Genomic DNA, 25,630 nt, shown 5'->3' on the forward strand with positions numbered 1-25,630 from the left:
GGATGCCCAAGTTGAGGACCCTCTCTGAGGGGTCAATAATTCCCCCCCCCCCACAGGGTTATGGACGGACAGATGGAATTGTCCTTGGGATTCCATCCTTCTGAGGTGAGTAAAATGAGGACCCAGATTACTAGGGGCAATAGGCTGATTCAGTAAATGTCTTAGAGAGGGCTGTAAAGCACTTTGAAATGGTATATAAGTCTAAGTGCTGTTACTAACTCGATTAAAGGAGAAAGGGAGCTTCTCTTCAGGATCTGTGATAGAAATGTATCAACTTTGGGGTCCAAAGACCTCTTAAGAAGCTATCATCTTTTTTATCACAAGAAAGACAAATGCAACCTCAGACAAAGAAAAAATTTAAATGTTTTTATTAAACGTTAAAGAATAACAGAAAGATTTGGGTTGAAAAACATATAGAACACAATTCATGTCATGACGTACATTTAATTTGATCTTGTTTGTTAAAACTCTTGTGAAACAGAGCTCTCCTACGAGGTTGCCAGAAATACAAGGGTTGATCACTTGAGAGAGAGAGAGAAAAGGTGGGACATTTTCCCAAATAAATCAAAAATACCAAAAGCTCATTCTTGCTTTTCTCAAACAACACACATGCTGATGCAAGTGTGCTTACATGCACACATACCACGCACATACAGTTTTTGAAGCAAGAATAAAGGCCAGGGGACCAGTTAACTCAAAAGATAAGGCTAAGTTTCATTCATTAATAACTTATCAAAATCTTACTCAGAAGTAAGCCCACTTTGTGCAAAAATACTAGAGCATATACAATTGTAGCCTAATTTACATCTCACTCCAGCAAATAATGTGCAGTCTTAAATCAATGGAGCACTGAAACCACAGACCACGTGTACAGATGACGTATGCTCCTTACAATACCAGAGGGTGGAAAAGCTGTGGCCTTCAGTTTTAGCCAACTTTTTGCCATACTGGCTGAGACTGATGGGTATGGAACGTCCACAAGACATCTGGAGGGGTGATAGTTATCTGCAGGTTTCAGAACTGATGAAATGGCTGGTTCTGATAATCATTTCCTGAGAGATCAGGAATGTTTCTTGCAAACTCTTTGTCAGAAGATACACTGCTTTCTTGGTGCAGATAACTACCAGTTTTTAAGCAGGAGCCTTCGAGAAATATTAGGGCTATGGACTTTCTAACTGGTATGGCTTTGGGCTGGTTCAAAGTATGGGCAATGTATTCCCTTAACATTTGGAATGCATCCTGTTGGGAGAAGCTGGCAGAAGACATCTCTTATTCCAATGTCAGCTTGATCCACAAGCCAATCCAGATCTAGCTATGTAACTTGAAATGTGCAGGCAGATCTCAGGTTTCAGTTCTGATCAGTGGCCAATTGCTGTTGGCCTTGCTCTAGATTCTACAGATCCTCATTTGTCCTGTGTTCAAGTCACAATTGACTTTCTCCTGTCCTCATTTATGTTTTTTCTTAACTAGTTTCTCTCGCTTTGCTCTTTTGAGAGAAGCTTATCAGTTTCTGTACCTATACAGATATATAGGGTAAAACTGAATAAACTAGCAGGCCACGCTGAAGATCAAAATTGGAAGCAAACAGGGCAGACCAAAGTAGGGCATTTGGTTGCTTTGCTGGGTGTTCAAGATATTTTATTGTGTGTAACTATGGATTATTCACAGAAGCCATTGTATAATTTGACAGTGGCTTTTATTACTTAATATAGTTGTCCTATCAAGAAATTAAATAATCCTACAATGATGAAATGACTGGTGTTTCTTTATATCTCAAAAGGATTTCCAGATTTAGTAAAAATTTTCTTTAATGTTTCTATATCTATCATTGAAACAGAACTTTCTACTCTGGAGACCATATCTTTGTTAATTTGATTTTTTTACACTGGCACCTCCAGATAAGTAAAAATTATGAGTCAGACCCATTCAAATATTTGGGGTTTGGGGGAAATGAACAGAGTTTCTGTTCACAACTTCTTCAACTAAGCTTGTTTTACACTCAGTGAAAATTATTATCTTAATATTTAATTTTACTTTCAGACACACATAAATATTTAGAAAGAAATATTTACTGGCCAGTAAAGGATATTTTATCCCTTAAAGAGGATTACTCAGATGAAATAATGGTCCAAAAAAATCTATTAAAGCATTTAGGATACTGAGATGTATTTTCAATCTTTCTGGAAAGTCCTCTAAGAATGGCAACATATCTTTGTAATTGTCGAAAACTTTTGTTTAAATCATTTTTAATATAATGTGATCTTGTGTAACAGAAATGCACTTGTTTTGGTGAAAAAAAAGTGATCTAGAAAGACATGTGGCACCATAATTTTATAATGTGCAGTATTTTCCATGCGCTAAAAAAATACCCCTCTACCTTTCCTGTAATTCACCCAATTCAAAAAAGCACCTCTTCAAGTATAAATGAAAGCCAAATATGGCTCAAATAAGTCACATGGCTTTGCTCATTCTTGTATTCAACCAGTGAGAGAATGAGACTGGGCAAGAAAATTAAAACAACGGACCTCTAGAAGATTCCAGACGGAAAGCGATAATAATAAAGGAGAATATTTGTAGCTCGAAGTTGATATGAAAAAGCAGTAAGCTTGAAGACAGGGTGGGAAATCTGTGCTGTCTAGATGTTGCTAAACTTATTGTTCAGCAGCATTATCCAAGATGGGTAAGAGTAAACAATAAGAAGTTATATGATTCTACAAGCAGAAATGACTGCCTTACAGAGAATTCTGGGCTGAAATTGGTAAAAGAGGAATTCAGTTTGGACAAATGTGTCAAACAGGATACCAGGGTAGAGAAGGAATACCAAGCAACTAACCTGGCCTCTTCTCTAACATGTGAAATATTTCTTACTGCTTCTAAATGCTTCCCCCAAAATCAAACATGCTTTCTAAACCCAGAGAAGTACACAGAGCTACCCTGTTGATCACCTAAGATAGGGGTAGGCAAAGTTGGCTCGTCTATGATTTGTGGACTTCAGCTCCCAGAATTCCTGAGGCAATTATGCTATCCCAGGAATTCTGGGCATTGAAGTCCACATGTCATAGAGGAGCCAACTTTGCCTACTCCTGACCTAAGAGAGCTGTGGCTGGCTGGGATTAGGTGCTACAGTCCAATGCAACTAGAAGTCCAGTATTTGGGTGGTACCTGAAGCAGAAGGCTTACCTGCTCTCCGCTCCACTGAGTTGGAAAGCAGGCCTTCGGTTTTAGTTCTGCTAAGCTGTCTTTTAGGAGAGGTCTGGGTAGACACTCCAGCCTTCTCAGCTGATATATTTTCAAAGAAACTTGCTTCAATCTGCAAGAACCTCGTAAGCACTTCCCCCCCCCCAAAAAAAAACCCCCCTCTCTCATTATGGATACAAAACCTCATCATGGGATAGAAATCTCAAAGAGGATTGATATAGTGTCAGCTCTGTGAGCATTATTATTCATGCTGCCCAATCCCCAGTGTATTTGCACCCATGAAGCTTGGTGACAAATGTCCATCCAATTAACTGCATTTTTTAAAAAAGGACGGTTGAGCTGTATTTGCTCAAGAGTAATTTGAAAGACTGCAGCAGATACATAGATTTAGAGCCCCGTCCATCTCTATAAGGCCCCAGCCACTATTGCATGGAAGGTTTACAGGAACTAAGGCTGGTGGGAACTCTACAGTCCTTTCCAGGGAAAGGAAGATGTGCCTAAGCCTGGGGTACACTAAGAAAAGGAGGGTAGTAAAGTGTTCTATTGCACCCAATGGGATCCTTCTAAAAGCAAGCAACTGAGCCCAGCGACATAGATCATTCTCTAAATGAAAAAAAACAAAACTAGGGTAATGTGCCAGTGGCAAGCGTACAATGTCATCATTTTTTTTTAAAAGCCCTAAAAGCTTCAGTATTCATGAATATATAAACAGATACATTGTCATCTTTAAAGTGAAATAATCTAGTTTTTTTAAACCCTCTCTTTGCTTAAGCATATGATATATTATATATATTATATAACTCTTTTTCTTTTTTCCAAAATACAGAATCGACATTTGTCCTTGAAAAATACTGTACAGAAAAAAAGCACACTCTAAAGATTCCGTATAAATTTTATACCTTTTATAATAATCAATGTCTTTTGGTCTTCAGGAAACATTTAAAAGAACTGAATTACCACAGTATGACAACAACACCACTTTTCAAATATATATACAGTGTGTGTGTGTATATATATATATATCTCTGCATCTCTTACATTCATTTTTCTTCCCAGCCTCCAAAAATACTTTATATAATAGAGCATAAGTTTAGAAACAAATCATAGCTTAAAAAAAAATAACAGGAGAATCTTTGAAAACTATCAGCTTATCGTACAATCACAGCAGCCTGTCAAGGCAAAACAAAAACAAACCCTGCAAAAGTGACTTTCTAACTAATTTGGGAGAAAAAGAAGAAGAAAAACCAGCAGGTGGGAAATCTGCAGAAATTATATTGCACACAGTAGACTAAAAAGCTGAATTCACAAGTAATATGATTTTCAGATTGTCTAACGGAGAATCTCAGTCATCCAGGGTCATGGTTGACCCAAAGGTGCTTTTTCCAAAGGCAAACTGGACTTTCCTGGTTTTTCCTTTGAAGACATTTTGCTCCTCATCCAAGAAGCTTCTTCAGTTCTGTTCACTTTGGAACAACTGGAGAAGCTTCTTGGATGAGAAGTTAAAGCGTCTTCAAAGGAAAACAAAGAAAGTCCAGTTGCCTTTGGAAAAAGCAACTTTGGGACAAGAATTTCAGAAACTGAACATCAGTGGAAATGTTTTTTTAAAAAATTGCAGTCTGCTCAAACTCCAAAGATAGTGTAATTTAGGCCTTTTTTTAAAAAAAATGGTTTCCAGTTGTCTGGTCAGTGAATTATCTTGATTTTTGTATACAGTTTTATCCTGATCTAGCATGGTAATCAGCATTACTTCTACACCCCAAGAACAACACTGGACTCTTTGTATATTGGGTGAAGGGCCAAAGGCAAGCATCTCTTGACCTTTGTCCCCAATGGTGTATAGATCCAAACTCCACCAGTTATGCCAATCACAGATTGGTTAAGGGCAAGGACTAGGATCTGCACAAAGAGTAGCTTGACCATCCAACAGCAGACAAGCTCTTTCCCAATTAAAGACCCACTGTGGACTGAGCAGATTGGAGAAAGATTTGCAGAAGCAGCATAGCAGGTCACTAGCTGAATTGACACCCTGAATCCCCCCCCCCCCCAAATTTAACTGACAGTTTCTAGATTTCCACTTGCTGGTTGCAAAGTATAAAAGAAATCAGATGAAAATCAGAGTCTCCTGGTCAGCTCTTGATAAGATTGAAACAAATGTTTTTGAGTTGGAGTCTGTCTACCTTGAAGTGTTTTGCACACCTGTATTATTTAGTGTTGCGCCCTGCACATCACATAAAAAGGGGAGGAAGGTTGGTAGAAGCAAAACTTTAATTCGCCTAAGGCAGGAATATGCTTTGGCCTTATCCATACAGCATACATGGATACTGTGCAGACATCTGATGAATATGTTTTTGCTTGTTCTGGTTAGGGACCATTATTAAACAACCTATCAGGAAATCTTAAATGTTTTACAGAAAAAGAGCACTAAAAAATTACAGTATTAGGGTACCAAAGTCATCCAATGCCCACGAGAAATATTTTAATTTGTACAAGAGAATTACTGATTATGCCCAGGGGATGCGATCTATTTATAATTTTAAAGCAATGAAAGGAAAGTAAGCTGTTCCTTATTTATCTACAAGGAGGATATAAAATACATAATGAATCTGAATACCTATTTTATTTACCAAAATGTAAAAACATACAGTAAATGAAAACAGAAACAAAACAAAAAGGCAAATCTATAAATTAGTATCTCTGCAGAATAGTATGAATATCAATTGTGCATTATTATCAGTAAGTTTACACTGCCTGATGTGCCTTATTGAAATACCAAACCAAAAACAACTTTTTTCTTTCTCTTATTCTTCCTCATTACCAGGGTACCTCTATTTCATTATTCTTTCTTCCCCCGAATCCCCCACATGCTAAATCAAAAGAATGGGATAGAGTAAGACAAAAATACAGTTTAAGCAGCACTGGAAAATATATACATACATATTTAGATGTATGTATTCCATAAAAAGTTTAGTATGGCCAGTCTCAGCCAACCTAACCCTGCAAAGAGGGTTTCATACAAATACAAGAGCCAAGACAGACATGCACACTTATTCACAAGTATGCCTGTGTGGGTGTGCACAAGCATACGTGCGCACGCATACACACAGGCTGTACACTTGTTCTGTTTCTGCTTTCTGTTAAAGTGCCCATGACTGAAACGTTGGTTTGGGTAAGGTGCTATCGAACAGGAAATACACTGTCCCATCTATTTAAATGCCAAAAACCACCAAAAAAAAGAGAGAGAAGTAGATGGGAAGAAAAGAAACAGGGATGGTGTTGGATTGGATTGGGTAGGAGGCCATTTAGAGAGGCCCGTGCCGAGCTTCATACTTGGCAAGGACATTCTTGCATTTGCCCAATTCTTTCCGTAGGTCAGCCACTTCCTGGCGCAGAGCCGTATTCTCCTTCTCAAGGAACGAGGCACGGATAGCAATCTGGTTTTCCTTCAGCCTCCGGGCATCTCTGGATCGCTTGGCAGCCATGTTGTTCTTTCTACGTCTTGCCCAGTATTTGTCATCCTGCTCATTAATCACAGAAGGAAAGAAAATCGGTGTTAGATTTCAGTAGAGGAATAAATGGCCCATAAGGCATCAGCAGGGTTGTAGGTATCCTGTTATGTTCAACTCAAACACTGTTGTGCTGAAAAGCAAGTGCAATATGACACCTGCAGGGCTGGGGTATCTTCTAAAATAGAAATTGATACAAAGTACTCATCTACTTGTACAGTTTGTATTTTAATGTTTCTTTTTAAGTGATAGATAGATAGATAGATAGATAGATAGATAGATAGATAGATAGATAGATAGATAGATAGATAGGGATGGATGGATGGATGGATGGGGGATGGATGGATATATAATAGAAAGAAATAGATAAGTTAATAAATGATAGATGGAGAGATAGAGATGGATAGAGATGGATGGATAATGATAGAAATAGATAAGTTAATAATGATAGACAGACAGGCAGATAGTGGTAGATAGATAGATTAAAAAGATGATATGTGGTGAGATATTACGTAAATTACTGGAGTCTTCTTGGTCTAGCAAAATACCGAGGAGATAAGGAGACTTTTAAATCTTTAGACTTTTACTATACACTGCTCAGAGTCCCTCTCTGAAAATGTGAGAGATAGATAAATAACATTTTACAACTGAATTGAGGCATCTTCCTGGCATTCAATGGAATGATAACCCCTAGCATCCCAAGATAACCAGGGTGATGGTAGCCAATGCATCAAGAGGAGGCCAGGTGGGGGGAAAAATCAGAGAATCAGGTAAAGGATTTAGCACAGGCTGGAACTTTCTGAGTTTCTTTGATGGAACTCTTAACTCTTTTCTTGCAATATAAACAATAAAAGTTCTACTCTTCCAACTTAAATAGTAAAACTCCTTTGCTAACTCCACTAACTACGGTAGCTAACGACATTTCTTGCTTTTTAAAATTGTTAAAGCATGGTGCCTTTTAAGATCAGAACTTAAATCTTACTTAGCACTCAAAAACACCGTAAGAGTCAATAAATTCACTGGAGCTCACTTCTAGGCAACTGTACAAAGGATCGCATTTCTGTTCCATAAACTTAACTGTCAGTGGATCCTATCATGAACAGTTTTTCCCCAAACACCATCACTCTGCTAAACAAATAATTCCTTCAATACTGTAAACCTATTTACTAAGCGTGCACTATTATTAATCTTCTCCCTGTTCCCACCACCCATCTCCTCTCACAAATGACTGTATGACTGTAACTTTGTTGGTTTTATCCTTACAACTTATATTGATTGGTTCCTAATATGATTGGATTGCTTATTTGTACCCTATGACAATCATTAAGTGTTGTACCTTATGATTCTTTACAAGTGTATCTTTTCTTTTATGTACACTGAGAGCATATGCACCAAAGTCAAATTCCTTGTGTGTCCAATCACAATTGGCTAATAAAAATTCTATTCTATTCCATTCCATTTCATTCTATTTCTATCCTAATTATTATTCTATTTTTAGCAAAGTACTAGGTGGAGGACCTAGTACATTGCTAAAAACCCGAGTTAACAGATATCCTATGACAGTGTTTTTCAACCAGTGTGCCGGGGCACACTAGTGTGCCGCGAGACATGGTCAGGTGTGCCGTGAAGCTCAGAGAAAGAAAACAAGAGAGAGAGAGAGAAAGAGAGAGAAAGAGAAAGCAAACAAGAGAGAAAGCAAGCAAGAGAGAGAAAGCAAGAGAGGGAGAAAGAGAACAAGAGAGAGAGCAAGAGAAAGAAAGAAAGCAAGAGAGAGAGAGAGAGAGAAAGAGAGGGAGGGAAGGTGGGAGAGAGAAAGACATAGAGGGAGGGAGGGAGAGAGAAAGAGAGCAAAAAAGAGGAAAGAAGGAAGAGAGAAAGAAAGAGGGATGGAGAGAGAGAGAAAAAGAGGAAGGGAGAGAAAGAGGGAGAGAGAAATAGAGCGAAAGGGAGGAAGAGATAATTTTTTTGTCCAATATTTTTTTAGCCGCCTCCCCCCCCCCCCCAACTCAATGTGCCCCATGGTTTTGTAAATGTAAAAAATGTGCTGCGGCTCAAAAAAGGTTGAAAGTCACTGTCCTATGAGAAGGAAAAATGAATAAAGTGGGGTATAAATATGTAAATCAGATGGAAATAACTAGGAATCAACAGGAGCCAGCATAATGTCTCCTGCATTTCATAGCTTTTCCCTGGGACCTGGGCACTACTGCTCTAACAGTGATAAGAAGGAGGGAGTCTTTCTAACTTCTGTTTTCTTTATGCTCATTTTCTCCTCCAAATGCCATCCTGGGAATAAATGTTGAACTGACAACCGAAAGCCACTCCAGCATGGTCAGAATGTATTTATGTATTTAAGAGACTTATATGGCTATTCATCTTATGCACTGTAATCCTGGGTGCTTTACAGCACCAGTGATTAAAAAAAACAATAAAGCCAGTATTTAAATAAACAACCATTGGCATCCCAATCCAACACTTGCCAATGAATGAAAAAATAACCCCAACTACAATCATTAGATTCCAGCTTCACTTCACTGGAAAGAATTTTAAAACTTTCCGGAAGGTTTAAAAGGTGGGGCCTGCAGAGGGAGGGTGTTTTACAGAGCAGGGGCTATTCTGCTGAAAATATTTCTCACAGCAACCCACAGGGTCTTTCTAGGTCTTACCCAGATAGGACCTGGTCATCTGAAAAAAGGCCCATCAATTGCCTGGGCTGGGACATGCCTATTGAACAGAATCAACAGCCATAGAATGGTGGCTGGGCAAGGGAAGATGGCTACAAACAAATGCAATATGTAAATATATGAATGAAAGGGAAAATAAAGAAGCACTATTTAGGGAGGAGATAGAGTTAGAGAAAATAATAAGAGAAAAAAGTGAGGGTACAAAGGCACAAGCAAGCAATATATATAAGATGTTAGTGCAGTCAGACGGGGATGTGATCCAAGGATTGACTAAATGGTGGCAAAATGAGATACAAGTAGAGGTGCAAGAGATGAGAAATATAGTAGAGAATAGGCGTTGATTGCTTACCTGAACGCCTCTTCTCGTACGGTGAGCGGGTACAGCAGTCACATGTCACATGGGTTGCTCATGTCCAATCCGGTGGAACTGAGCCTAGTGTTAAAAAAGCTTGCTAGATCCGCCCCTTCCCCAGAATTCGCGAATCCGTAGACTAGGCTCAGATGTGAAGCTCTTTAGTTTTCAACTCTCATTGTTAGAGGAAAGAAAGGTTATAGAAAGGTATAGAAGACACATACAAGGGCGGGAAGTGACTGCTGTACCCGCTCACCGTACGAGAAGAGGCGTTCAGGTAAGCAATCAACGCCTATTCTCCGTACTGAAGGAGCGGGTCCAGCAGTCACATGGGACATACCCAATAGATTGGTCCCTAGGGTGGGATTAGATTGCTATCGTGAGAGATAACGGATTGGAGTACCCTTCTGCCGAAGGCAGCGTCCGCTGAGGCGTAAGAGTCAATCTTGTAGTGCCTGATGAAGGAATTTGGCGAGGCCCAAGTGGCTGCTTTGCAGACCTCCTCCAACGGGGCTTGAGTCGCCCAAGCGGCCGAAGTGGCTGCGCTCCTGGTGGAATGCGCTGTGATGTTCTTTGGAACTGAGAGGGAGGCCGACTCGTAGGCCTTAGAGATAGTCCCTCTGATCCAACGGCCTATCACTGTTGAAGACACTTTGGCACCCATGACTCTGGGGTGATAGGCTATAAAAAGTGCTTCCGACCTCCGAAAGGGTCCTGTGCGTTGGATATAGATCCTCAGCGCTCTAATGAGGTCCAGGGTGTGCCATCTAATTGCCAAGGGATGGTCCCGTTGGAGGCAGAAGGAAGGTAAGACAATATCCTGGGTTCTGTGGAACATGGAACTGACCTTGGGTAAGAAGGTGGGGTCCAGTCGTAAGACTACCTTGTCCTGATGGAATTGGCAGAGGTCCTGCCTGATTGAAAGGGCAGCCAACTCCGAAATGCGTCGGGCAGAGGTAATTGCCACCAGGAATGCTACCTTAAAGGATAGGTACCTGAGGGACGCAGATTTTAGGGGTTCGTAAGGTGCCTGCGTGAGGGAATGGAGAACCCGTGGCAAATCCCAGGATGGATATCTGTGGACCTTAGAAGGTCTGAGGTTGGCTATACCCTTGAGGAATTCCTGAACTTCTGGAAAGGAACGGAGAGGCTGTCTGCGGGGCCCTGCTAGGACAGAGGAAATGGCCGCCAGATGACGACGGAGAGTACTGGTGGAAAGGCCTTGATGGAAACCTTGCATAAGGAAGGAAATGATCCTGTGTATGGGAATGCACAGGGGAGAGAGACCCTCCTGTAGACACCACTGGTGAAACTTGGACCATGTATGGTCGTAGATTCGATTGGTCGAACCTCTTCTGGCCTTTAAGATGACCTCCACTGTGTCGGGGTCATGGCCACGCAGTTCTAAGTCTCTCCTGATAACAGCCAGGCGGTGAGGTGGAACCACTCCGGGTCTGGATGGAATGAGGCCCCCTGCTGTAGCATATCCCCCGAAACGGGGAGTCGCCAGGGGTCCTGGACGGACAGCTGTTGGAGATCCGCGAACCAGGGCCGGCGGGGCCAATGAGGGGAGATTAGGATTACTCGGGCCCTCTCGATGAGGACCTTGTGAATCACGTCCGGAAGAATTGGAATTGGAGGGAATGCATACAGGAGTCCTGGGGGCCAGGGGCTCCTGAGGGCATTGGTTGCTTCTGCTCCCGGGGATGGGAACCTGGAGAAGAATCGAGGGAGTTGGGCATTCGTTTCGGTCGCAAAGAGATCCAGCACTGGTAGGCCGAATCTGAGGCTGATTTGATGGAACAGGTCTTGATGTAGATTCCACTCTCCTGGATCTATCGTTGCTCGAGAGAGCCAATCCGCCTGGACGTTGAGGCTCCCCGAGATGTGATCGGCTAGGAGCGACTGAAGGTGTTTTTCTGCCCAAAGGCCTAACTTGAGGGCCTCCCTCATGAGAGCCTTGGATCTCGTGCCCCCCTGTCTGCAGATGTGGCTTTTTGTGGCTATGTTGTCGGTGAGTATGAGAACGTGCCGGTTGGGGATGCGAGGCTTGAACTGTTTTAGAGCCAGGGAGACGGCTCTTAACTCTAGCCAATTGATTGGCCTGGAAGCTTCCTCCGGTGACCACGTGCCCTGGGCTATCATCCCCTGGGCATGGGCGCCCCATCCTGATAGACTGGCATCTGTGGTGATGACGAATTGGTCCGGGGACCTGAAAGGGGATCCTTTGTCCATGGCCGGATACATCCACCATCTGAGAGATCTGCGAACCATCGATGGAATGGCAATGCGACGACTTGAGTTGCTGAGCCCCGATCTCTGAAAGGGTAATAGAAGCCACTGTAGTTCCCTGGCATGGAGACGAGCCCAGGGAATGATGCCTATGCACGACACCATTTTACCCAGAAGGGAGGACAAGGTGAATATGGAGACTGATTGCAGGGGTAAAATGTGAGAAATCAACTCCCCTATATTATGTTTCCTTTCAGGAGAGAGGAAAACTTGGGATAATTCTGAATTAATGATAGATCCCAGATGCAATATGGAAGTAGAAGGCTGAAGGTGGCTTTTATCAAAGTTAATAGAAAAGCCATGGGTCTGTAAAACTGACATGGTGACAGAAAGGTTTACCTTTACTTCCTCTAGAGAATTTCCATGAACTAAAATGTCATCTAAATAACATAAAATGTGGATGGGCTTGGCCCGGATATAGGCCGCCAAGGACCCCAAAAGCTTTGTGAAGACTCTAGGGGCCGAAGAGAGACCAAATGGCATAGCCCTATACTGGAAATGTCTGCCCTGGAAAGAGAAACGTAAGAATTTTCTGTGGCATTTGGCAATGGGGATATGGAGGTAGGCCTCAGTGAGGTCTAAGGAAGCCATGAAGTCCCCCGGATGAATAGCTGCTAAAATAGATGAAAGGGAATGCATCTTGAACTTTCTATATTTGATGAATAAATTCAGCCTTTTGAGGTCCAAGATAGCTCTCCAACCTCCGGAGGTCTTAGGGACCATAAAGAGGATGGAGTAAAAACCCCGGCCTCTCTGACCGGAGGGAACCGGCTGGATGGCTCTAATGGATAATAAATGGGAGATGGCTTCCTCCATCCGGGTATGAGCAGAGGGAGAACTGGGAGAAGGGCAGGAAATAAAACGTTTGGGGGGGGGGGAGAAGTAAACTCTAAAAGGAGACCTTTTTGAACTGTATCAATGACCCAGGGGTCCTTGGAAGATTGGCGCCAGCTAGAGGAGAAGTAGGCCAGGCGCCCCCCTATGGGGACCGAAGGGGAATTACCATCTGGGCTTTTTAGAAGCCCTGTTAGAGGACGCTCCTCTCTGGTAGCGGTATCCCTTACCCCTGGGGTTCCTACCTTGGGAACGAAAACGAGGGGAGTACTGACCTGGATTCCTCTGGTAAGTGGGCGCCTGATCTTGTTGGCGCCCCGGACGACGAAAGGACTGCGTTTTAGTGGTCTTTGTGGTAGTCGGGCCCAATACTTTTTTCTTGTCCGTGGTTTCAGTTAGGAGTGGGTCTAGGAGATCTCCAAATAGGAGGTCGCGTTTTAATGGACCTAAGGCTAACTGCCACTTCTGACGCACTCCTGCCTGCCATGGGCGAAGCCATAGGAGTCTTCTGGCCGTTGTGGAGGCCGCAATGGACTTGGCTGCAAATCTGGTGGATTGCAGTGTGGCATCAGCCACGTATTGGGCGGCCGCAAATACCTTGTTGAAGTCCTGTTGACCTCTTAAGTCATCGGGAGGAATATGTTGTTGAAGTTGACGAAGCCATAGGAGCATGGCTCTAGAAAAAAAGGAGGCAGATGCGGAGCTTTTAATAGCCCAGGAATCTGCGGTGAACCCTCTCTTGAGCATCTGTTCAATCCTCTTGTCCTCTGGACGAAGAACCTCTTCGTCTTCGCCTGGAACTGCAGCCGCAGAGTGTAGGGTTTTTACCGGTTCATCAGGCTTAGGGCAGGATAAGAGATCCTCATAAGAGGGGGATAATTTATACAATCTTTTGTCTTTGGTGGTGGGGTTAAGCCCTGATGCTGGAAACTCCCACTGTTTAAGCAAAGCATCTTTAAACAATTTTGGCATAGGGATTACCTCGTTATCCTCTTGTTCCTCTGTGAAGTAGGGTAAGTTCTCCTCCGGAGGGTCAGTGGAGGTAGTGGCCTGCTTCTCTTGTGCCGCTAGCCCTGTGGAAACTCTAGCTTTGAGAAGGAGAGATTTGAACAATTGAGAGGGAAAAATAGTAACTGGAGAAGGAACCTTGATTTGGGATTCCTCATCGTCCGAGAGGCCTTGACATGGATCCTCATCCTCTTCCATATCCTGATCATAGTCATCCTGAGAAGAATCTGATTCTTCCTGAATAGGAGCTCTGACTGTTGAAGGAGAATTCAAGGGACGGGGGGGACGAGGAGGAGGAAGAGGTAAAGAGGGCACATTGATGGCAGAGAGCTTGGCATCAATGGCCTTGGACAACACAGAGAAAATGGATTGGAACTCTGGAGGGAGGCTAGAAATATCAGCAGGAGTGACAGAAGAATCTCTGATGGCCTGAGAGGATCCTGGCTGGGAAGATTCTTCAACGATATCTGGTTCCTCTGGACCTAAGCCCCATAGATTAGGTTGGGGTCTGTCTAGGTTTGGCTCATCCAGAGATAACACAGTGACACCAGAGAGAGGCAAGATAGGAGCCTCTGGGGGGTCAAGAGCGCTGAGCACTTGGGCCTGCACTTTCAAGCGTTTAGCAGATTTATCATGAATTTTTTGTAGGGCTTGGTCCCTTCTCTTCTTAGCCTTGGTGGTTCTGGTCAAGGGGCGGGCTATGGCAGAAGAGGGGGCCGAGGCCTGGGGGATACTGGTTATCTCATCACCTGTAGGCCTGGCCTCTCTGGGACCCTGAGTGGTGCCTCTCTTGGGAAAGGAAGCCATAGTCTGACAATTTACAGAAGACAAGGCTAGAGCCAAAAGAAATCTGATTTATAAGGGGGAGAAGAATTCTAAGCTTTCCCAAGAGGAGTGGGATCTTGCTCCTAGGCCTCGGAGCTGCTGCGACTTGAGAGCAATCTGGGCAAACCCAGAGTTCGTGTTCCCAAATACAGCGTGGCCAGCCTCCCTAAACTTCAATTTAAGTAACCAAGGCACCCTGGTTGGAGGTCTGGCCGGTGGAGAATTAAGCCTGAGCATCTCAAAGCCCACTCCAAAGATCCGGGCGGTGGACTGAAGCACCAACGGCCGGCAGGAGGCCAACACGAGGTACTAAATTACAGGGCGCGAAGGCCTTCGCGCCAAAAACGAAACCGTTCCGTAAAAGTTTTAAAAGAAACGGCCGGCTAAGTCCAGGAGACTGGAGGGAAGCGTCTCACACCGCGGGAGGTAAAGCCCTTAAAAGATAATAAATAGACTTGCCTAATGACTTCCAGGCCGAAGGATTGTAAATAACCCAAAAACGGCAGCAGGAATAGCCAGCGGCGAGAGGAGCCGCGGGAGGCTAAACCGCTACTTCTCCCCTGAGAGAAAAGCCGAGCCGCCGATGGCTGGCGTTAATTAGCAAGTCTCGAAATTCAATAGAAAGGATTTCTTACTGTTTGGAAGGATAGAATCGAAGGGAAGGCGTTAGTAATGAACGAGCTATTTCACATATACTCCGCTGGATGCGAGAACTGAGCGAATTCTGGGGAAGGGGCGGATCCAGCAAGCTTTTTTAACACTAGGCTCAGTTCCACCGGATTGGACATGAGCAACCCATGTGACATGTGACTGCTGGACCCGCTCCTTCAGTACGGAGAATATAAGGAAAACTAAGAATACAAGAGTTAGGGAAATGAGAAGGAAAATATTACATAAGTGGTATTACACACCCGTTCAACTTGCACATTTTCAGCAGAATGTTAAAGGTATTTGTTGGCATGGGTGCCAAGATAAAGGAGTGTTCATGCATATGCTATGGGAATGCCCAGTAGTGCAGACTTTTTGGCAAAAAGTACAAGAGGATATTAGCTTCAACCTCAACCACACTCGAGCACACAACAGATACAAACTTAAAGTAAACCGCTCTAAACTCGACTGCAGGAAATACCACTTTAGCAACCGAGTAGTTGATACATGGAACTCACTACCAGACTCTGTAGTAACATCACCTAACCCCAAAAACTTTACTCTTAGACTATCCACTGTTGATCTCTCCCAATTCCTAAGAGGCCAGAGTGCCTTCAATCCCCTGTCCTAATGTTTCTCTCTTACTAGTATCATGTATATAAATATTATTATATCTTTGTATACCACCAATAGTACCTGACAAAACAAACAAACAAATAAATAAATAAATATGATATTTGTTTATTCCTGCCAAATGTAACTGTATCTCATCAAATTGCTCTCCTTCCTGTCTATATCACAAGCATGGGAGAGGCCAGAAAAAGACACCATTTCTTTAAGAAGTTATCAATGGATGGGATCTATCTACCTGTGCATGCCCCAGTGTACCTTTTTCCTCTGCACAGCCCTAGACACCAGTCCCAAGTTACCTTCAGATCTTCGGGAATGAAGATTTTGCGAGCTTTCTTAATCATCGGCTGGGGCTTGAGCTCCTCGTCAGAGAACTTGCGCTTGCGAGGGTCAAATATTTCCTGACCAGGAATGCTAGAAAGAGCAAGATCGGCAGGGTCTGGTTCATACCCAACTTGAACCTGAATGCTGTCGGGATCAATGGGACTTGGCGTGCTTCGGTTTGTAGGCAAGATCTGACCTGAAGAAACAAAAAAAAAAAGAAGCTTTATCAATAGAAGAAAATATTTGTAGCTCAGGGTCAAAATGTCAAAATTCTTGGTGCTCTCTGAGCTTGATGGTTTTCTTGCAGACATTTCATTATCCAACTAGGTAATATAATCAGTGTTGGAAAGGAATGAATCCCCTGTTCCTTTCCAATATTGATTATGTTCCCTAGTTGGGTGATACAACATCACTATATCATATAGTGGACAGGACAAGCTGGTGTATATGAACAGAGAGCAAACACCAATCCCTTCTTGCACTGAAGGGTTGGAAATGAAATACAGTGATACCTCGTCTTACGAACCCGTCATACGAACTTTTCGAGATACGAACCCGGGATTTAAGATTTTTTTGCCTCTTCTTCCGAACTATTTTCACCTTATGAACCCAAGCTGCTGCCACTGGGATGCCCGGCCTCCGGACTTCCGTTGCCGGCCGAAGGCTCCCCTCGCTGGGAAACCCCACCTCCGGACTTCCGTTGCCAGCAAAGCACCCATTTTTGCGCTGCTGGGATTCCCCTGAGGCTCCCCTCCATGGGAAACCCCACTTCTGGACTTCCATGTTTTTGCGATGCTGCAGGGGAATCCCAGCAGCACAAAAACGGGCGCTTTGCTGGCAACAGAAGTCCGGAGGTGGGGTCTCCCAGCGAGGGGAGCCTCAGGGCAATCCCAGCAGCACAAAAACAGATGCTTCGGCTGGCAAAAGGGGTGAGTTTTGGGCTTGCACGCATTAATCGCTTTTCCATTGATTCCTATGGGAAACATTGTTTTGTCTTGCGAACTTTTCACCTTATGAACCTCCTCCAGGAAGAAATTAAGTTTGTAAGACAAGGTATCACTCTATCTGCAAGACAAAAACCAAGGTCTCTCAGGGAGACCAAGGGCACCAAAAGGATGCTTTGAAACAATAAAATAATAATATTGCTCAGTTAACCCTTTTAACCTCTGCAGACTCTAATTTGTCACATTTCTACTGTCCTCTACTAAGAACAGAAAGTTTCCTTCTCGCACTGTGGGCCAGGATGTTGGGTGCCAAGGTGCTGAAAAATGGGCATATGGCTGTTTTAGTTTTGCTAACTGAGCAGATGATAATAGTGAGGATAAAATCTGAAAAGTGGCATTTGATGATAGGCTTAGCCTTGTTTACACATTTCATCGGTGGCAGATGCCAAAATAAACCCTCCGCGGTGGCTGAGCAGGAAACTAAGAATTCTTGGTTCAAGCACAGCCTCCAACTCTCTCCTCCTCCTCCTCCTTCAGACTTTCTTCCAGGGTATTATCTTAATAATGGATGGTCAGGCATGCTTTATTGTACAGGTTGTCCTCGACCTGCGACCACAATTGAGCCCAAAATTGATGTTGCTAAGTAAAACAGTTGGCCTTCTCCGGGTCCTGTCAACTAAACAATGTTGTTTGGCGGGACCCAGGGGAAGAACCTTCTCTGTGGCGGCCCCGACCCTTTGGAACCAACTTCCCCCAGATATCAGAGTTGCCCCCACCCTCCTAGCCTTTCGTAAGCTCCTTAAAACCCACCTCTGTCATCAGGCAGGGGGGAATTGATACTTTCCCTCCCCCTAGGCTTATAAAATTTATGCATGGTATGCTAGTATGTATGATTGGCTTCTAAATTGGGGTTTTAAATTAACTTAAATATTAGATTTGTTTACATTATATTATTATTGCTGTGAGTCGCCCCGAGTCTGCGGAGAGGGGCGGCATACAAATCTGATAAATAAATAAACAAACAAACAAACAAACAAACAAACAAACAAATAAATGAGCAATGCTCCATTTTATTGCTTTTCTCTCCATGGTTGTTAAGTGAATCACTGCAGCTGATAAATTAGAAATCTGGCTGTTGAGGTGAATCAGGTTTTCCCTTTGATTTTGCTTGTCAGAAGGTTGCGAAAGGGGATCACGTGACCTCTGGGGACACAACAACTGTCACAATTACGACGCAGCTGCTAAGCTTCTAAATTTTGATGATGTGACTGTGGGGATGCTGAAAACGGTTGTAAGTGTAAAAAATGTCCATGTTCCTTTTTTTCAGTGTCCCTTGTAACTTCAAATGGTCAATAAACGAACTTTTCTAAGTCAAGGACTACTTGCAGTCAGACCATTCTGCATAAAGTTACATTTGAAATGCATTATATATTGCAGTGATGGCGAACCTTTTTTTCCTCGGGTGCCGAAAGCGTGCACCCATGCGCTATCACACATGTGTGCATTCCCCCCTGCATAATCCAATGCCCCCCCCACTCCCAACCCCCCCCCACACACGTGTGTGTGACCCCCACCACCACTGCCCCACTCCCATTCATGATGCCTCCTGAAGCCAAAAACATACTCCCAGTGCCTCAGCACAAACCAAAAATCAACTGAAGCTCAACTATGGTGCCGGTAGATATGGCCCCGTGTGCCACCTGTGGGACATGTGCCATAGGTTCGCCATCACTGATATATTGTAACCATCCACTAGCAGATACAGAAGTATTCTTGCAACTGAAGCACTTTTGTCTCGTGTGAGTGACGTGGATAATTTTGGCTGTAATTTATTTATTTATTAAATTTGTATGCCGCCCCTCTCCGTAGACTGGGGGCGGCTCACAACAGTAATAGAAAAACAATGTACAATACAAATCTAATCATTAAAACTAAAAACCCATAATTTAAGCGAACATACACACAACATACCATACTTAAACAGTATAGGCCTGGGGAAGTTATCTCAGTTCCCCCATGCCTGACGGCAAAGGTGGCTTTTAAGGAGCTTGCGAAAGGCCAGGAGGCAGTTCTAATCTCAGGGGGGAGCTGGTTTCAGAGGGTCGGGGCCTCCACAGAGAAGGCTCTTCCCCTGGGCCCCGCCAAATGACATTGTTTAGTCGATGGGTCCCGGAGAAGGCCAACTCTGTGGGACCTAATTGGTCGCTGGGATTCATGCGGCAGAATATATTATAATATTATAATATAATATAATATTATAATATAATATTCCGAGATGCTCCTTGAACACATATTTAAACACAGCACAAACGCTCCAAAATCTATATTGTTTTCATGCTCTTGCTTGTACTGTTGTGACACCAAAAGGAAGACTGTGGGGTGTTTTGAACATCTTGCATTTTGCATCCTGTCAAACTGGTTGCATCAATTGTACCATTTCATATATTTCAAAACCAAACCTGTGAATTCAAATGTAAACTCGCACTGAACTACAGCTCATGCTGATGTACATTACTACAGGATTTAAGAAAGTTGCCATTCCTCACTTACGTATTTATTTATTTATTTTATTTATTTATTCTTTGTCCAATATACAATACATATGGAAGAGAATAGACATTAAGTAATATATATAACGTTAGAAAGTAAAAAGAAGAGAAGTAGATGGGAGGGAGAGAATATATATGATATAAGAGATAAGGACAGAATATATATGATATGTATATATATAGATAAGGAGAGAATATATATGATATAAGAGATAAGGAGAGAATATATATGATATATATATATAGATAAGGAGAGAATATATATGATATATGAGATAAGGAAAGACAATTGGACAGGGGACGATAGGCACATCAGTGCACTTATATACGTAGATGGGGTTTGTGTTTGCTTGTGTGTGTGTGTGTGTGTGTGTGTGTATGGGTGCATGCGTGTGTGTAAGTGATAAGCAGACTCATCCTTCCACCTGTGAATGAGAGAGATTTCTCTTGATCTATTTTTTGACCTTTATATTAAATACTGTCTGTCTTTGTGATATTTCTCTACCAGGGACAGGAACACGGCAGTTTTTAATAAAACTGCCTCGCAGCAATTAACCTCTGTATGGTGCTACAGCTCAATCCATTAAACATGCATGGACAAATTATGTCCTTCTCCAGTTCACAACGATACAAACATGCCTACCAAACTTTCTATAGGATCTATTCTTTTTTTAATAGTTTTTTTTTAAAAAAAATTCTCCACATCCACATCTATACCATATATCATAACAAGATATGCATATTTATACATTTCCATTCAATAAACCATAAACTAAGTTTCTAATTTTGCACTTTCAATATTTTTGTTTCTCGTCTGTTTTCCCCCACTTATCTCATATCACTCCCCTCCCTCTAACTCCCTCTCTTCCCTCTATCTTCTTTCTCCTTCTCTCCCACTTCCCTATTTCCTTCCTCTCTTTCTTCCCTTCCTTCTCTGTTTCCTATTTCTCCCTCTTATCCCCTCCCTGAGTGAGTCTAATTATATTTCATCTTATGGTTAACAAACAGGTAATTCAGATCCCTAACTAATTTAATTATTGGTGCAACTCTTAAACTTACATTATTTTTCAATATCTCTATTTATACATAGTATATATTTTCCTAGGTTTATCTACTACTATCTTAATACTGCTGCCTTATCTACATAATTTTGTCATCTGGGTCAACCACCTTTAATATCCTATTTTCTTCCACTTTAATCAGTGTTACATAGAAACATAGAAGTCTGCTGGCAGAAAAAGACCTCATGGTCCATCTAGTCTGCCCTTATACTATTTCCTGTATTTTATCTTAGGATGGATATATGTTTATCCCAGGCATGTTTAAATTCAGTTACTGTGGATTTACCTACCACGTTTGCTGGAAGTTTGTTCCAAGGATGTACTACTCTTTCAGTGAAATAATATTTTCTCATGTTGCTTTTGATCTTTCCCCCAACTAACTTCAGATTGTGTCCCCTTGTTCTTGTGTTCACTTTCCTAACATCTATGCATATTCTTAACTTACTTACTTAACATCTATGCATATTCATTTTCTAACCAATCATAAAATCTCCCCCATACATTATAATAGTTTTCGGAGAAGGGCGGCATACAAGTCTAATAAATCATCATCATCATCATCATCATCATCATCATCATCACCATCATCGCCTATCTTTAATTTTCATTTGCCAATCTATTAATTTCCACACGGTCCAATATAAACCGCCCAAAAATGTAGGATCTGTTCTTGTGCCTCAATTTGGGTTGCTTCAGTTCAAGGCGGGTCAAAGGAGGACAGTGTAAAAAAGATCACATGCCTCGCAGAAAGAGCAGCAGAATAACTCTGCATCAGCACACTGTGCAGCTGTGACAACAACACCCAACTATACAAGAGATGGCCAACAGACCATAAAGGCTGCAGGGTAGGATCAGCAGGATTTCTTCCTAGAGTTAAGGCAAAATATTTGATTCCGCATTACAGTTCTCTGAAGCTGCTATTCATGCTCACTTTTTATTCTAATTCTGTCTTGATTAAGCAGATAAATTCAGCTGCACAGAAGGCTGGGCCACCCCCTGAAAATGAATACACAATCAATGGGATGCTCAGCAGATGAGGCTCTGTCACAATTTCATTACTTCTCTTAGAGTCCCAGAGGTGTCAAGCTTGATCTCATTGAGGGTCACACCAGGGTTGTGTTTGACCTAAGGGGCGTGGCCAGGGTGGGCATGGCCAGCTCAACATCGTTCGTGTCAGGGGAGCCTGTGGTGGCCCGAGGGCTCTGCCAGAGAAAAGGGGCTCCTAAGCTCCATTTTTGGGGACAAAGGCTTCCTTCAATCCTCTGCCAGCAAAAAGGGAGCTTGGGCGGACTTAAGCATCCCGCAAGCCAGCTCCAACTCGTGGGTGTTGAGTTTGGCACCCCTGTATTAAGACAATCTTCTGCAGTCATGTCAATATCCTATTGGCTTTATCCAAACCTGAATCCAACTATTTAGAGTCACTGTATGATCATTGCCCGGACCTGATAGGAATTCCTGGGTAGGTACGCCCAAATGTATCCGTGTTTTAGTGATTGGTCATGTTTATACGTACAATGCTAAAACTGTGTATGTGTATATATGTGCATACACACCAGGGGTGGGTTCTAACTTACCTCGCTACTGGTTTGCTTCCTACTGTGCCGCTTTGCTTGGGTACACATTCTCTAATCTCTAATACTAACTCCTATCACTAACTGGAATAAATTTTCTGCATAGTTCATATTTCTTGAAGAGACAAGTTTAAAAATGCCCTGTATTTATCTAACTCAAGTAATTATTCAGTTTATCATCATCACGTCCAGAAACTGCTGGTAGAAATACCTAAGCAACTAGCACACTTCAAACTGTGATCCTAGCTTGTTGTTTTTCTAAAAAAGTAACCAATCTAAGGTTGTAGTTCCCATTCTGTTGCATTATGAGAAAATCTAATGTGTGCTGAAATAAGCAAAAATGTTTGTTTAAAAAAGCCAAAAACAAGATGGCGATTGAATGCACAGTGCCGGGAAGCCAGTTTCCGTGCATGCTCAGAATGAATGAATGAATGAATGAATGAATGAATGAATGAATGATAAATAAATAATACATAATAATATGGGTCTGTGACATCGTTGTGACATCACAAGAGGGTTGCTACCAGAACTGGAAGGAACCCACCCGACACACACACACACACATCTGTAAAACAAGCTTAAATTTATTTAGCCATTAAATGCCCACTCAATAAAACAGTCATGTCTTCTAAGAAGTAGATCCATTTACACAGTAACATTGTACAGATACGAGGGTCGCCCACAATTGTTTTCTTCAACAATTATTTATTGAACACAATGAAACTTACACACAAGAAAGAATGATGTTTCTTCTACACTCCCTATTTTTCCATGTAATCTCCGTCCCGTTCTATGGCCTTCCTCCAGCGAGACACAAGGGCTTGTATGCCCTATCGGTACCACTCCTTGTTCTGGTCTGCAAATCTTGGAGCTCTGCCGAACCGTCTTCTAATGGCCTCACCCTCTGTGCCCAGCGACTAAGCATACTTCTGTCAACTGCAGATTCTCCATAAACTGTACACAAACTTTTGTGAATGTTCCCAATGGTTTCTTTCTCCGTAGTGAGAAATTCAATGCTTGTAACGTACATCACTTACAGACGCCATTTCAAAGCACTGCTGCAGCTACACTATCTGTCTGAAGAAACGCAAAATTTACACACGCACTCCTGACAATTCAAATAATGTATATCTAAAGTTTAAAATTAGTACCATTACTGTAGGCTGAGAAAAAAAAAGTGATGCATTACTTTCTGGGCGACCCTTGTATTTCCAAGGATAAGTTAGGATTTCCTTCATCCCATGAGAAGACCTCCCACTGCAAAACACTGAAGGGATCCTGGTGGAACCAAGAGAAATTAAAATACATATGGATAATATTTTATGACATAGTGGCTGGAAATTGAGGTCTTTTACATCTGGAGAACAACAAAACCTGGATAAGAGACATTGGAGGCAGAAGTGGGTTCCTACCGGTTCGGACCAGTTCTGCCACGCCCCTGAACTGGTTCTCTCACCGCCATCTTGTTTTTTGCTTTAGTACTGAGCATGTGTGTGGTACATCACTGAGCAAACCGACAGTAGCAGATGCAGAATCCACCCCTAGTCGAAGGAGTCAGGGGTTTCAACTCTAGCTCCCAACAAGATGGAGAATTATGTTATTGGAAGGAACAGGAATGAATTGGGGGAAGAGCCCCCAGAGGCTTAAGACTATATACGGAAAGAGGCAAGAAACAGGAGATAGTTCTCCCTTTAAAAACCCACTCACATTTTTACCCACCCATGTAAAAACAAAATGAAAGTATACACTGATTTTCAATGTAATATGGTCAAGTTTCTGCAGCACAAATCTGAATATTTTGGGATGAGTTCTTGCGAAGCGATTAAGGGTGGGAGTTGAATTTGGAACTTCTATAGCCACACTTAAACTTATAGTAATAATTACAACTTGCTAGGTGGATAAAAATGGCAAGCCCAGTCTAAACATCTGGCTGACTATGCAACAAACTTTAATAATACCAATAGTAATAGGAGCCTTGAGTGCAATCCCAAAACATCTGGAGCACCACTTGTATACCATTGGCATTGACAAAATCACCATCAGTCAATTGTAAAAGGCAGCTTTTTCTCGAAATATCCTATAACAATACATTTAACACCATCAAAAAACAACATCTGTCTATCCCAGGTCCTTGGGAAGGATTCCATAAGTGGACAAAATGCCAAATCCAGTCTAAATATCTAGTTGACTGAGAGGAGGAGGAGGGTGGAAGAAGGGGGGAGGGTGGGAAGGAGAGAGAGGAAGGGAGAGGAAGAGGAAGAAGGAGGAGGAGGAGGAGGATAATGACGTCTGGACAGTGGAGGTGGCAATACCTGGAGACAATAGAATAGTGGGGAAAGAACTTGAGAAAATCAGAAAATACAAAGACCTGTAAATAGAAGTAGAATCACCATGGCAAAAGAAAACAAAAATAGTACCAATAGTAACAGGCACCTTGCACGCAGTCATCTGAACCATCACTTGAATGTCATCAGCATTGACGAAATCACTACCAGTCAATTGCAAAAGGCAGCTTTACTTGGAACAGCTTACACCTAGTAACAACACCTTTAATAACACCACACAACATGTGCTCATCCCAGATCTTTGGAACGAACTCAATAGATGGACAAGAATGCCAAATCCCATCAAAACACCTGGTTGATTGTGCAACCAACCAACCAACCACTACCATAAGATTGCATTATCAAAGCTGGGCCATTTTGTCACCCAATTTAATCAAAGAGGTCTCAGGATGTTTATAAATGAATTCACAGGCATGGACTATGGACTATCACCCATGCAATAAGTAATACTATACAATCTTATTACTCGCTTAAACCTTCATTTTTTCAGTCACTGTAAAATGTATGGTTGCATCAATATTCATGCAATTCTTGAACAGAGGGAAACTGATTCCCCTACGGGCCCATCATTGATAGGATTACCAAGTTACCTTGACCTGGCAAGATTTAGCCTCTTTTAAAGGAAATAAGGCAAGGAGATTTTACAGATAGGTAAAAAGAAGGCACCTTGGGATTAATTAGCCAATCTTTGCAGTACAGCAAATTAGGAAAGATTTCTGACTCGCAAATATTTAACAACAGACTGTTTATTTCATTTGTCAAAACATGCACAAGATAATAGCTATGGTATAAACATAAACAAAAGTAAAGTAGGTATATATAAATTTGGACAATAAGACAGGGAGGGTAGGCACGATGGTGTGCT

The 25,630-nt window shown here is 42.3% G+C and overlaps 1 protein-coding gene across 3 annotated transcripts in view; it reads right to left on the minus strand.

Moving 5' to 3' along the window:
• Positions 1-351: 351 nt before the first annotated feature.
• HLF (HLF transcription factor, PAR bZIP family member) overlaps positions 352-25,630 on the minus strand; it is a 78,290-nt gene continuing 53,011 nt past the window's right edge. For 2 of the 3 annotated variants that reach the window (XM_070740483.1, XM_070740484.1), the window contains 2 exons: positions 16,271-16,491; positions 352-6,713 (listed from right to left, as the gene is read on the minus strand). In XM_070740483.1, the coding sequence (XP_070596584.1) occupies positions 6,498-6,713; positions 16,271-16,491 (437 nt within the window). In that variant the 3' untranslated portion in view covers positions 352-6,497. Of the gene's footprint in view, positions 6,717-16,270; positions 16,492-25,630 lie in introns of all 3 variants that reach the window. The other variant, XM_070740482.1, reaches the window with a different exon arrangement.

The sequence above is a fragment of the Erythrolamprus reginae genome, chromosome 2 (assembly GCF_031021105.1).
Source record: "Erythrolamprus reginae isolate rEryReg1 chromosome 2, rEryReg1.hap1, whole genome shotgun sequence".
NCBI classification, from domain to species: Eukaryota; Metazoa; Chordata; class Lepidosauria; order Squamata; family Dipsadidae; genus Erythrolamprus; species Erythrolamprus reginae.